Raw genomic sequence first — 14,583 nt, forward strand, 5'->3', positions numbered from 1 at the left:
CAGTGTGATGATAACTTAGGTTTTTCCAACTTGGTTATTGAATTGTGAAAAATTAATTTAGAATTAATGACTATGGTTTATGAAACCTTCAGGTACTTCAAAGGGTTAGTCGTGGTGATATCTTTTTAAGGTAATTTCTTTTTCTTCCTCCTACGTTGAATGGTTTGTGGGGAGAAAATAATGCTGATTTTGTTTGGGTTAACATATTGTACATGGACCAATTGAGTATCTAAATATTCTATTGGTATCAAGTCTTTTTAGTAATGATAAAAAGTAAATTTACAAGTAAAAAAATATATCTTTCCAACGAACAATTACACCTATTAGTAATAAGAATATGTACCATTTAAAGAATTGTAATAAGAGAAACTATGGTGAAAATAATAATAATAATAATAATAAATATTATGATAATATTAATAATGATAAATAATAATCATGATTTTTTTTTATGTTTGAACGTTTGTATCGACTTAAATTATAAATGTGAAATTTTTGCCTAAATTAAAACATTTTTTTTCATTGAATATAATTGTCCATATTTTATTGCTTGAGTTGAATTTTTTATTATTGTATTTCTAAAATTTGATTTGTAATTTATTTGAGACCATAGTACAAAAGTTAAGTTCTTCTATATTATATAGTCACATTATTTTAAAATAAACTTTAATCGTTACACATGTTAGTGAAAACGTGAAAATGCTTACATATTATTTTATAATTTCTTCCTTTTTCTAATATATTTTTATATATGTAAATCTAGCTACACATTCACTTACAAAAAAACTAACTATAAATTCACTTAAGAAAATAAAGTTTCTCTTACATCTCCAAAGTAGATTCACAGTTTCACCACTGTTGTTACCACACTCCACCTCTTTTTTAATGACTACTTCTTCTCTAATATGACGTCCTTATTCTCCTTTCCTCCATTGCCTTCACCTTTGTCAAATGCAACGTTGATTTCAATCTCTCCATGTGAAGACCATGTTTAATGAGAATAAGAGGTCATCCATTTTCTATTTTATTTTATTTTATTTTATTTTATTTTATTTTTATTTTTATTTTTCAAGAAAATTGGCAATCTTACCATTGTCGTTACTACACTCCACCTCTTTTTCAACAACTACCATTTCTATCATTTTTTTTTCTTTCTTTTACGAGTGGATTGACAACCCTACCATTGTCGTTGTCATGTTTCACCTTTTTCTCAACAATTATCTCTTCCACAATATGACGCTTCTATTATGCTCTTCTCCACTGTCTTCACCTTGGTCAAATGTGATGCCAACATCAAATTCTTTATTCCAAAATCGTGCTCAATAAAAATAAAAGATCATTCATTTTTTTCTATTGTTTTCTTTCTCTTCAATTTTACAAATGACTTATCCTTAAATGTCTTCTTAACTTATTTAGATCTATGAGAGATTTGTAAAAATGGGATAACATTACACAAATCTCTCATGGATCTGAATTGTAAATTGTTGATGGAAGAGGTAAACACTATAAATCCTAATAGATGAAATAACATTGTACTACGAAATGTCACATGAAATTAAACAATGGACTTTGAAAAAATCATTGAGGCAAAACTACATCCTTTTGGAGAATCATGGAACTAAATTTTTTCTTCATCTTTACAAATTTCCTCTATTATTTTTAATTTATATTTTTCTTTGTTTAGAAGAGTTTTAGAATTATTTTTTGAAACTATATTTTTAGAATTATTTAAATTTTGTTTTGAAATCTTCATAATTTTTTTTGTTACATAATTTTAATTGAACAAAATAAAAAATAATTTGAATGTCATTGCGTTTTGTTGTCTTGTTGGTATTATTTGTTCTTTCTAATATTTCACTCACTCCTTATAGTTGATATTTAAATTGTTGTCTCTAATTTTTCTTCATTCTAATAATACATCACATTTTTATTTTTTTAGTCCTTATCTAATACTTATTGTCATTTTCTTCTCTTTTAAATTCTTCTAAATGGTTTTTTTATTTGAGCGACAAATGTGCAATGCTAAAGAGGTCAGATGAGATATTGTATAAAGTAATGATCAATAATTATAAAAATAAAATATTAAGTTATCAATAAATAAAATAAATATTTTTTTCACTATTTTCTACATTAAATTATATTCAATATCTCTTAATTACAAATTAATCATCAATAATAAATTTTGATTAATTATAATTTAAAATTACTTTATTTATTACAAATTGTAATAATATTTCTTTATGACTATCAATTATATTTTTTAATGACATGATTGTATAAATTAATATCTATAATTAAAATATTCAATACAAATTTTAATTTTATCATCATTTTCTTCAACATTTGATACCTTATACATATATTTAAATTTGAGAAACTCATGCATAATTTATCATTATACTTCGATTTCAAATAATTCTTTATTCATTATATAACAACTCTAAGTTATATCATATATAAATAAAATTAAAAATAATTTGTATAATTAATATAATTTTGATTACTAAATATATTTTTACATGTAAATTTAATAACTTTTCTATAATTATTTAATTTTAATGTGAGACCCCCTTCCTTCTTTTCTCTCCCCCGACTCTCTTTCACTCTTTTCTCTCACTCACTTCTCCTTTCACTCTCTTCTTCCCCGTTCACTCTCTTTAGGTGGTGGTGCTGTGTAGGAGTTGGTTTGCTAGCTGAGTGTTCGGAGTTTCTCTTCTCTTCCTTAGTTGCTCAAGCTTGTTCTTCTCCTCCGATCAAGCTTCTTCTCCGTTGAGCTCTTTCTTTTCTCCTCCACTGTCCCGAAGCTCGGATTTCTTCACCGAGGTAAGGGAAGTTAGTTATCTTTGTGTTGGCTGCTTGGAAGTGAGCGAGAAACTCACTTGATGTCTGATTATTGCGAATTGATGATGGTGCTTGATAAATTTTCATTTTCGGGATTTTCCGGGGTTTGATGAAAATTTTGGAGATTTTTCCTTGTTTGTGGTTGCATGTTGAAAAAGTTGGTATTTTCGGGTTATTTGATGAAAATGTGATATTTTGGGCCGATTGCATGTGCCTGGATGTTGATTTTTGCAGGTTTTGGGTGAAATTTTCGAAGTGGTGAAGGTTACTGTTTGAAATCGCGCTGGGCGCAGTTCTTCGAGCCGGGCGTGATTTGAAATGAGGAATCCTTGGGTGAATCACGCCGGGCGTGGGGAGAACCACGCCGGGCGCACTATCAGACGTGAATCTTATGTTTTTGTTACTGATATTGCGCCAGACGCAAAAGGCCTCTATAGGTCTCTGGTTGAGATTTGAGCCGGGCGTGATTTTAATGCGCCGGGCGCGTTTGATTTTCAAAGTTGACTTTATAGTCTTCATGAAAGTTGTAGCCTTGGATGTTAGCTTTCCAACGGCGCTGGAATCACCCAAAAAAGAGTTCTAGAACTCCATATATGGCTGTTTTAGTGAAGAGGGGTCAAGCTGCCAGCATTGGTTGTAGCTGTTGCGGTTTTTATCATTTTTAACAAGGTATATGAAGGATTTAAGACTTGGTGTCTTCATGAGAGTTGTAGGAAATCATCTTATCTTTCATATGAGATAAGGATGAGCATGGTAGGAGTAGTATAACTCCTGATACGCTGTTTTATGTGAAGGTTGTCATTTCACAGTTAGTAATTTGGTTAAGTTGAAAGTTATTTTAGGTGCTTAGGTTGATTGGTGTTGTTTGGGTGAGTGATTTGGCATAATAGATGAGTTGTAAACAAGATGGATGAGTCGTATTATGTGTTGAATATGTTGTATGTTGTTTGAGCTGTTATTGCTGTTAAGCTGGGCTGTGTTGTATGTTGTTTGAGCTGTTATTGCTGTTAAGCTGAGTTGTACTGAATGTTGTTTATGTTGATTTAAGTTGTTAATGATGAATGTTGTTGAGCTGAGTGATGATTTTGATGTGCTGTGAGATGTTTATGCTGCATTATGATGTTGAGCTGTAGTTGATGAATATTGCTGTGCTGTGAGCTGTATAAGCTAGGCTGTGAGTTGTTTGGCTGTGCTGTATAATGCTGAGCTGTATGCTGTTATTGCCGCTATGCGATGCTGTTATTGTCGCTATGCGGTGCTGTTATTACTGTTATGCAGTGTTGTGCTCCGTGCTGATAGGAGCTGTTGTAGGCCGTAAGGCTGAGCTGTTGATCACTAAGACTAGAGGAGTTGTTTTCGAAATTACCTCATCTCATTGTGTGGATGCTCTTGGAGCCCAATTTGTTGAAAAACCCTCCCTGGAAAGCTGACCCTTGGAGTGGTAACTTGTTGTTCTCCTCTAGGTTCTTTAGTTGTCCCGTGTGTGGGCAAGGTCGAGGCACACGTGTACAAAGCGACCACGGTATAGGGGCCAGGTCGAGCTATCACTACTACAAAAGCACTGTTCTACATCGGTTCTGGAAGGTAATCTACATCGGTTATAAAACCGATGTAGAATAGAGCGATGTAGATTTGCGTTTAAATCTACATCGGTTGTCAAAAAACCGATGTAGATTTGCGTTCAAATCTACATCGGTTGTAAACAAAACCGATGTAGATTTGAACGTAAATCTACATCGGTTCTACCTTAAACCGATGTAAATTGCATTTTTTTAAAAAAAATCAATTATTTTTTTAGATTCTTTCTGAGTTACCTGTATAAACATATTTCATTCATAGTATAATTTCAAAATCTAATTGTTGAGTTCCAATTCCCTCAATTAGAGGTTATCAGATACAATAACTACTCTAATAAAGCTATAACTTTGAATTCCATTTTATTCCTAAATAACTGTATTGAATAAGAGAAATCTTAAATAATTGTATTGAATGAGAGAAATCTTAAAAATAGGAAAGTCAACATATTGAGCTAAAACTAAACAGGGGCAATCTCATCTCATCAAGGAAATCATGTGATTTTTCTCAAATTTTTATAAACACCATTGATGTGTCAAAATTAGTTCCCATGAAACAGGATGTTTTCAAAAATCGGTCCAGATTCATACTCTTCAAAAATCTTAAAAATAGGGTGCACATTTGTTCTATAATAATTAGGAGATTTGTTCCCTAATTAGGACAGATTTGGATGATTTGATTTGTACAGTTTTTATTTCCTTATTTCCTTAATTAGGAGACTAGTAGTATATATAAATGTATTTTGAGGAATTTTTAATTATAGCTGATTATTACAGTTTTTATTTCCTTAATTATAGCTAATTTGTACAGTTTTTTATTTCCTTATTTCCTTAATTAGGAAACTTCTAAATAAATCTCTAGTTATCGATTAACTTTTAATTTTGAGGAAAGTTTCCATTTCATTAAGTTCATAAATAGGCAAAACAGGGAAATAAAAAAAGGAAACAAATAATAGGCAATTCTTATAATTAAATAGGAATCCCTATAAATCAGTAACAATAATAAAGAATAAATCGTAGATCCTAATCCCTGAAATTCTGCAACATAATAATATCCCATAAATTTTGGGATTTCTATCCAACAGTGATTATTCTGTTAAATTTTTTTGTTTATAACTATTCTGTTAAATATATTGTTATTACTATAATTATGTAAATTTAAAGGTTTTTTTATGCATATATTATATAGAAATATAATTTTACATTTTAGGCAAAAAATATAGGATCTTACAACCCTCGGTTTCAATTTTTTCTCCCCTTCCTGATCTTAGGTAAAATCTCAATTTTAACAACATTGCTTTTGAGATTTTGCATAACTGACAGATAAGTTCTCATGACAAACATCAAATTAATGAATCATCTATAGTTTCCACGACAAAATGGAAATCAAAGGTCCAATAATTAGAGTATGAAGTTCAAACATTTTGCAAAACAAAAAATCTGATCCATTAATATAGTACCGTGGACTGTAGAAAACATGAAACATGTTTTTCGCGAATATAGCATTGGCCACAGAAGAAAGGAAATTGGGATAATAACTCTGGCTACCAACAATTGATTCAGGAAGACCATTTCTTGGTCGAGCAGCTTTTCGGATTCCCAATCTCAATTCTCCATTTTCACCCCTACAAACAAATTAATGACCAATAAGAAACAAACATTATAATGATTTTATTATCAGTCATTTTCCATGCTTCCAAATTTTGGCAAGACAAATTCTAGATCCCCGAGAACCAAAAATGTCACTATGCTAATTTGGTACTTCACTGTCACTATGACAAGAAGCTTCCTTAATATTAACATCAACAATGAATGTTTACTAATCATTCCAATAAAAGAACAAATTAACAGTGATTGCTAGAACAGTATAGGAAAAACAAACATATCAATACCAATGAAAACAATATCCTATTTGAACATGTATACACACCTTAGAAACAGAACTGCATCTCCAGAAACGAGATTCTTTTGGTTAACAAAGATACTCCAGCCAGTAGTGAGCAGATGCCGCCTTGGCTGACCTGACAAAAAGTTACCACATGGACTTTTTGTATCATTTATGTCAATCAATATGTGATTATGAAGCCAACAACACCAACTTTTTCATTTATTTTTTCAATTACCTCTGTAAATATGTCTAAATTTCCATTCCACACCATGCAGGTCTTTGGCAACAAGCTCTTGAGAGGGTCTCTGCTGCTTATAATCCTGTAGTGAGCACAAAAGCAAGTCATCATTCTCAAGGAGACAAAGAATTCAAAACTCTTGAAAAATTTAGTTGTAGAACTTATGAGTGCAAAGTAGAGCATGGTGTCACACCAAAGGAGGAAAACAGTCTTCAGCAGCTCTGCGAGGGACTGAGAACCCCCCATGAGTGCTGGTGTCTAAGGCTGTAAGCGTTTTGCAAAACATGTGAGGTGTTGACTTGGCAGGTGTTGTTTCATTTCCCTGTTCATCTGCTCTCAATTCCTCACGATCTTTCCCCTCCAAATACAATCCTGCCAACTGAACACAACCCAAGATTTCAAGCACTCCCCTTGTACTACAAACAATGCTCAAAATAATAAGAATTTCTCTACTTTAACAGAAGCAAAATAAGGTTTGAACAGCCACAAATGTTAGTCATGTTGCATATCAGCTTCAACAGCCAGCACCACAAGAGTTGTTACAAAGGAGAAAACAAACCTTTGCCAAGTAAAGATTGCGGTGGTCATGAACCTCATTTTTTGCTTTCTCCAAACATCACCGCGTAAAATTAAAAACAAGAGAATCACACAATTGAAGAGTAATAAGAAAAATTAGGTCAGTGGCATGAGGGAAGTAACCTTCGTTGCCGAGAGTGGATTGTTGTTTGGGGTGTTTCAAGATGGAGAGGCCGTGCTTGAGAACTTTCTCGGAACGGTGAACCTTGAGCTTCCTAACAAGGCAGAGGTAGTCCCACGCGCCGCCAACGGCAGTAGCACAATGCCCATAGCCTCCTCACTCCCAACAGCAATCTTAACCCCCGAATTGTGGAGCGCGGGGAGTTCGTGCTCGGTGACGTCTGCGTCGTCGAATTGGAATGCATGAGGGTTTGAATTTAGGGTTTGGGAAATGAGGAGGGGAATGCGGGAGGGGGCATTGGAGAGGAGGAGGTTGTTGAGGAGGACGAGGAGGAAGGCGCAGGATTCGTGTAGGGTTAGAAAATCGGGGATAGTGATGCGGTGGTTGAAGGAAGTGGTTGGAGTGGTGTTGGACGAGGAGAGTTTATCGAGCGCGGTGGAGTCGATACGCATTTGAGAGCGGGAGCGACGACGAAGACAGAGGAGGAAGCACTTGAGCTCTCCGTGGTTGCTCGCGGCGGCTGGGACGTTGCTGAGTGAAAGGCTTTAACCTAGCGTGGTCGCGGGGTACATATCAGGGGCTCACTTCTACATCGGTCATAATAAAAACCGATGTAGAATGGCTCATATTTACATCGTTTCTCCTCCTAACCGATGTAAATATGTTTACATTTTCTATTTATTTACAAGTTTGCCACCGCGTTTATGATTTACATCGGTTATAGTAAAACCGATGTAAATTTAGCGATGTAAAAGAGTGTTTTTGTAGTAGTGTATACCGATTACAAGCGACCAATACTAACTGATATGCGTGACAACGCATTGTGTGTTTACTGCTGTTTACCACTATGTACTGCTGTTTACTGCTGTTATTGTTGAATGCTGTGTTATGTTATAAGTTGATGCTGTTAAGCTGGTTGATGTACTGATAGTTGTAGTTGTTTACCATTCATGTATTTAGATATATGTATGTTGATTCTTTTCACTAGCTTACCCTTTGTTGTTTCCATGTGGTTTGAACTGCGATAATCATACTATGTATGAGAGCAGAGCAGGGTTAGGTTGGTGTGCTGAGGAGGGTCTGCAACTGGCAGATGGAGTTTTATTCTTTTGTTGTTTTTATGCTACTTATTGTAGCATTGTTGGATGTATTTTGTAGACTTTGACACCTTAGCCAGATTTGGACCTTGTATATATATATATATATATATATATATATATATATATATATATATATATTCTAGACGTTATATGTATATACTTGTTTCTTTTCTGTGTGGTGTGCTGTGCTACGTGTAGTGACCAGTCGGGTCGTTACATTTAATATTCAACATAATATTTATTTTTAATTTTAAATATTTCTAATATTTTCAAATTATAACATATATATTTATTCACACACCCTTACAACGTAGGATAAATATCTAATTTAATCTTGATTGCATGAAGTAGTATGATCAGAATACTTAAGTATTTGTATCCTCGTTGAGATTTACATTGTATGATTTTCCTTCGTACCCTGTTACCTTTTTTATGTAAAAAATGATATTTTGGGTATCTAAAGGAGAATATTTTGGAAATTTTGTGTTAAGTTTAGGGGTGTTCTACAAGGATGTGAAAGTCTGAAAAACAAATAAAAAAGAACACAATTGAAGGTGGTGAAATCTAAAGAAAAAGGAAAGGTTGAATAATTATAAAAGGAAAAAAAAAAAGGGTGAGTGAACTGGTCGGTATAAGCATTGATTTTGAAGAACTAATTTCTAATTGGACTTGTTGAAGTTATCTATATGCTTGATTTGTAATTTGTTGCTTGTACTTCTGTTACTCAAAGGTCGTCATAATATGATGGATTGTATGAATTTTTCATGCATTTCAAAATGATGTCTAAAGATTATTAATTAATATGATGCATTTCAAAATTTAAAGAATATTATTTTTCATGCATTTCAAAAATCATATTATAGAGAGGAGTAAAAAGAAGTGTCACGTTGCCATCAACACCCGAATGTGTATTGGATTAGGTGCCCGGTCACTCATATGCTCATCGCGATCAACTTTTTCTTTTCTTTTCTTTTTCCAGATATATTGTACTTTAAACATGCAAATGCAGGCGAATGAAGTTAACAGGTATTAATATGATCTTATTTATTCTACGGATCAGTATACAACCAATATATGTTATGTACTTCAAAAGTTACAAAAAAAGAAAAAAACGAAGGCATTCGGAGTGAGCTAATCCAACAAATTATCATGGATGATCTGGTTTACATCTCCATCTTTAGATTGCTCCCTTCAACTAGACCTGCAGAGACACAAAACAACAATTTTCGATATCAGCAAATAATTTCATAAAAGTGACAGAGAAAACGATTGATCCAGTGGCTCATCATCCAAAGAACTTAAAAAGAAGAGAACCTTGTGCTTTTTATGCCCATTTCATTTCACCAAATGCCAATTATACACTTCCAACCTCACAAGTAAATTTTGTCTTGCATAGCAATTTGCACTGATCTTTTCTGTTACATGCCCGTGATGCATGAAACCACTTTGTAGGAGTGAAAGTTGTGGGAAAGGGATGTTTCAAGCAAATAAAAGAGACAACTGGCTTGATGGCTGAATGATTAAAATACTCCTTTTAAAAAGAATTTTTCATTTTGATCAAAAATGACTTATCACTATCTGTGGGGCTCTGGTGTCATAATCGTCCATGAAAAATCCCCTCTGATTTGCTTCTACTTTCTACTTTAAGGATATGCAGGCTAAGGAAAAAAGTGATTTGACAAGTCATGAATTTGTAGCTACCTGTAAATGGCTGAGAAGGAAAAGATGCTGTTCGCCCTTGACCAAAAGCAACACTGTAAAGGCTTTGGAAATCACCTTCCCAATTTGAGGAGGGTAGAAGTTGCTGCAATGCACATAATTGAGGTCAATTTGGAGAACACTAATGATTAGAATAACAAGAACATTACACACAGGAGAAACTGAAACCTACAGCGAAACATGATGAGTCAAAAGACGTTTCGGGCAACAATGGTACAGGGATAGTAGTAGTAGTATTAGTGCTAATGTTCCTTCGAATTCCCAAATTCGCAGGGCTTATTCCCATGTTATTTATTAATCCACCACAGCACGAAACAAGTTGCTGAGATGAATTGAACTGAAGATACGCGGGGTTGTTCGTCACATCTGATGCCATCTCTATATTCGGAAAACTTTGAGCACAAGATGGAAACACCTGTGGAATCATCAAACATAAAGAGTTATTTATGTCATAAACATGAAGGCTTATACATGTTCTAAATTCTAATGCACATGTTTTGACTCTTTGAATATAATCCAACTAATGGAAAAGGAGAGAAAAAAAAATGTGTTATCCACATTGCACTTACCTCTTTGGCAAACAATTCGTCAATGTTGAAGTCAAGCCTTGGGTTTACAGCCGCTAATTTCATTGACAAGAACTGTATGCAGTTATAAATATCATAAAGTAAGCCACCTTATCCTCAAAGTTAAATGCATGTAAAATTATGAATCATGATTTAATTGGATATATATGTTTCTTTAAAATCATTTTTAGGAGGAAAAAATTAACTAAACTTTTTTATAGACTAAAATTACTTTATATATAAATTTTTAAAAAATAAATATATAAAAAATTCTATAAATTAATTTTAGTTGTTAAAAAAGTTTATTTTCTTTATAATGAAAGTATAAACTTATATATAAAATAGATCTTTAAGATCTCTCGTGAGAATTACTTATTGATTTGTAAAATTCGGTTACTGGACACGTTCTAGAACTGCAAGAAAGTTGTAGAATCCTTAAATTTTAAAACATTGTAGCACTAGATAAAAATAAAAAAATAAAAAAAGTTGTCAAATCTTGGACAGAAGAAGAAATGAAGGTAGTTGGAGCAACTAACCTCAACTTGACGCTGAAGAGACTGAACGTAGTTAATGATTTCATCAAGCATTCCAGCTTTGCCTGCGATTTTGTTGCAACCGGGTACTAAATCTTGCAGATACTTCATTCTCTCGCTAATTTTCTCCCTCCTAACCTGCAGCAATTAGAAAACGTTGTCACTAATAATGTTGTGTAGAGAGCATCGAAAGCGTTGATTTGGACTCACTCTTTCGGCCAAGCTATGGCTATCAGTGGCATGGCCACGACGCGCTCGGACATGAATGTACTGAGGTTTTTGGTTTTGAACCTCGGAGCCTTTGGAAGTATCCGCGGAAGTTGTTCCGTTGTTGTTGTTTTCCTGTTCCCGGGCACTCACTTTGAGTCTCTTATCGACCTTGGACTTGCAATTGGTCTCAGCCTTTCTCTTCTTGGAAGAGAAGACGGCGTTAAGTTCCGTTGCGGAGAAGTGAGGTTGGTGGCACTTCTGTCTTTCCAAGAGTGTCGTGTCTATATTCCCGGAAGTGTTGAGACAATGCAACATGATTCCGTTATCCGTTATTCGCTCCACGCGCCAACGATGTTAAGGATGAGCCCCGAGATGCCATCGCGCTATATATAAAGGGGGAAACAAATTTGTTTAATATATGGCCGTAGAAACAAGGAATCTCTGCCCCGAATAATTATGAGAGAGAAACACAGGCCCATTTGATCCATCCATCCATAACCCACCCTGTGGGCTTTCGGCCCCACTGACATGACCGCCACGTGGGCGTGTCCAACTCTTCAAAACTCCTCTCATTTCTTTTTTCCCATTTTTACTAATCCCTTCTTCAACTTTCTAATTAATTCAATTCTATATAATTTTACTACTTTCCTAATCATTCTTCCTTTCTAATCTCTCTTGTTCTTCTAACAAGTACTTGCGGTGGTCAAAGAATATATTCATTTCTCCAGAGTCCACTCCACCCATCGATTAATCTTTGCTCCTTTCACGCTTATTTTTTTATTTGCATCTCACCTCAAAGATAAGTAAAGGAAAGTTTTTATTTATATGTATTTTTTTACAAAAAAAAAATGTACAATAAATAGGCATAAAAAAAGAAAAATAATGTATAATAAAATAATTGATGTGATCGAGAGAAATATTATAAAAAAAAAAAAAGTATCATACGAATAATATAACTTGAGTAAAATTATAGAATAAATGATGTGTTTACTGTTTATTCCAGTCGATGAGAATGTACCCCCAAGTAAAAATTCCAATAGATGGAAAATTCTAACAGATACTAATATTGAGTTATGTATGGATACAAGTCTATTCCAAAATCCAATATATATATGTGTGTGTTTGATTAAGCAATCAGAAAAGTTGTACGTGTATAAATATTGGAGGTTCCACTTGAAAGAAAGGGATTGATGGATTAACAAGAATAGCCTGTTAGACTGTGTCCGCTAATCCTTAGGTTAGGAATTGACCTCTCCCACTTAATTGCTAAACATGACAGATTCTTTTGTTTTAGTTACTCATTAGGGATATTTAGTTGCTGTAATGGGACAAATGAAGCAGTCAAAGGAAATCACATAATATATGTTGTTGCCATCTTAATGATACCTTTCTTGTTGGTAACTAAATTCTCGAGTATTAGGACAATTTGCACGCAGCCACTTGACTGACATTAACATTACTATTGTCTAAATCATGGTTTGCTTGCAAAATTGTGCTGCCATTTGAAGCTTGAAGCAATATTGGAAGGTAAAGGTGACCAAATATACTTTTGAGATTGGTAGGAACAAGTCCAGAGAGGATGAAGGCAACTTCCATTATCACCTAATGGACCCTCAATATCTCTCTAACTTTATTTTTGGTTCAAGTCTCTATCACCTCTCTCTAGGTCCCCTCTTCCTATGTACCAGTTGCATACACTTCAAAATGACCCAATACCACAGCCAAAGGCATATGGGTCCTCATTTCCTCTATCACTTTCTTTGTGGTATACATCAACACTAAACTATGTCCCCCCCCTCTTCGTTTTTCTAGTCCCTCTTTCTTTTTTGGTTTCACAAGTGCTTTCCATCTTATTAATATTCTCTTTGACTAACTCTCCGTATACACTCTGCATTTATCATCAACCAAGTACCTTACACCCTGTATCAACAATGCGTCTCTTGTTATCTTCATTGTTTAATTAGGCAAGTTCAACGTGCATGCCATTCATCATGCTTAATCTAAAATATACTTTATGATGTAGTTATATAGTTTAATTAGTTCATTACAATTCATTAGCATTTAAGTGTCACAAACTATTATGCAAATGATGAAAATATCGATCACTGTCTTAATTAAGTTGTATTTCATGCAACAAATTAACAATACCCTGATGCACCTACGTGATAGCATGACAGTTTTGAGGTATATTACTGTTGCTTTTCTACTCATTTCTTTTGTTGATTTTGCCCCTCACATAAAATGGAAAAATAATTGGAAAAGCTCCTTATCTTATCTAACATGTGTATATGAATCAAAATAATAATTGGAGAGGGAGATGGCATATATGAGGAAGCAATGGAAGATAGCAGCAGATCCGATGTATCGGGAATCCTAGTTCTCGATGGTCCCTATCCTCCCTATATTAAATATATATACAGAATAATTTAATTTTTTATTTATTACATGTATTTAGTTTTTATAAAGAATTGATAAAAAAAAAAGAAGATATTATAAGATTGGTCTTGGATATAATATAGGTCAAAAAGTAAGAGAGAAGTAGGGTTCTTGGAGACTCTGTTGCTGTCTATTGCTCCATAAGTGTCCACTTGCAAGCTAGCTGCAAATGATCATCATACAGATGGATGCTATGGGCTTCCTTCACTTCTTTAATGCACAAACATGCTCAACGTACACCTTCCCCAAACAATCCCTCTATACTCATTAAAATTGACTTGGTCTTACTTTTTATCATAAAATCTGACAATGATACGAACCATGTTTTTTTCTTATCTCAACACAAACTATATTAAATAATTCAATTTTATAACAAAAAGTTATGGATGTAAGATTGTGCCGGTCATTGATCAAATTTATTAATTATTTGTGTTTCTAGCTTCACATATGAAATGGTTGGATATTGGGACCTTGTAATAAAACCAACAAACTCCTTAAATTATGAATGCTTGGTAAATTACTTTAAGCATTTATTTAATAAAATATTATATAATAGCTTCTATCGTAAGCATTTAATTCAATAAGTATGTCCATAACATTGAGATAGAATTGAATCTAGTTTTCCTTCTATGCAGACTTTTTTACTAGGAATATGGTAGACAACTTGTAATTCTACTATAAATCTTAAAAAAAGTTAGTGATTGACTTTCATGTCTTACCCTAATTAAAAAAAATTTTATTATAAAAAAAATAATAAGTATATATATAAACTTATGTTCAC

The 14,583-nt window shown here is 33.5% G+C and overlaps 1 protein-coding gene and 1 long non-coding RNA gene across 2 annotated transcripts; both read right to left on the reverse strand.

Moving 5' to 3' along the window:
* Positions 1-5,797: 5,797 nt before the first annotated feature.
* LOC145950945 (uncharacterized) lies at positions 5,798-7,278 on the reverse strand. The gene is made up of 3 exons (XR_014428771.1): positions 6,735-7,278; positions 6,539-6,623; positions 5,798-6,436 (listed from the first exon to the last, which is right to left on the reverse strand). It is a non-coding gene; the product is annotated as an uncharacterized LOC145950945 (long non-coding RNA).
* Positions 7,279-9,357: 2,079 nt separating this feature from the next.
* Positions 9,358-11,766, reverse strand: LOC109801070 (transcription factor bHLH49). Its single transcript, XM_020362055.3, has 6 exons — positions 11,367-11,766; positions 11,160-11,294; positions 10,627-10,698; positions 10,230-10,472; positions 10,040-10,142; positions 9,358-9,539 (listed from the first exon to the last, which is right to left on the reverse strand). Exons 1-6 carry the CDS (start codon positions 11,679-11,681, stop codon positions 9,502-9,504), a joined length of 906 nt encoding a protein of 301 aa, XP_020217644.1. The 5' UTR covers positions 11,682-11,766; the 3' UTR covers positions 9,358-9,501.
* Between the last annotated feature and the right edge of the window lie 2,817 nt (positions 11,767-14,583).

The sequence above is a fragment of the Cajanus cajan genome, chromosome 8, assembly GCF_000230855.2.
Source record: "Cajanus cajan strain Asha chromosome 8, NIPB_CcT2T_4, whole genome shotgun sequence".
NCBI classification, from domain to species: Eukaryota; Viridiplantae; Streptophyta; class Magnoliopsida; order Fabales; family Fabaceae; genus Cajanus; species Cajanus cajan.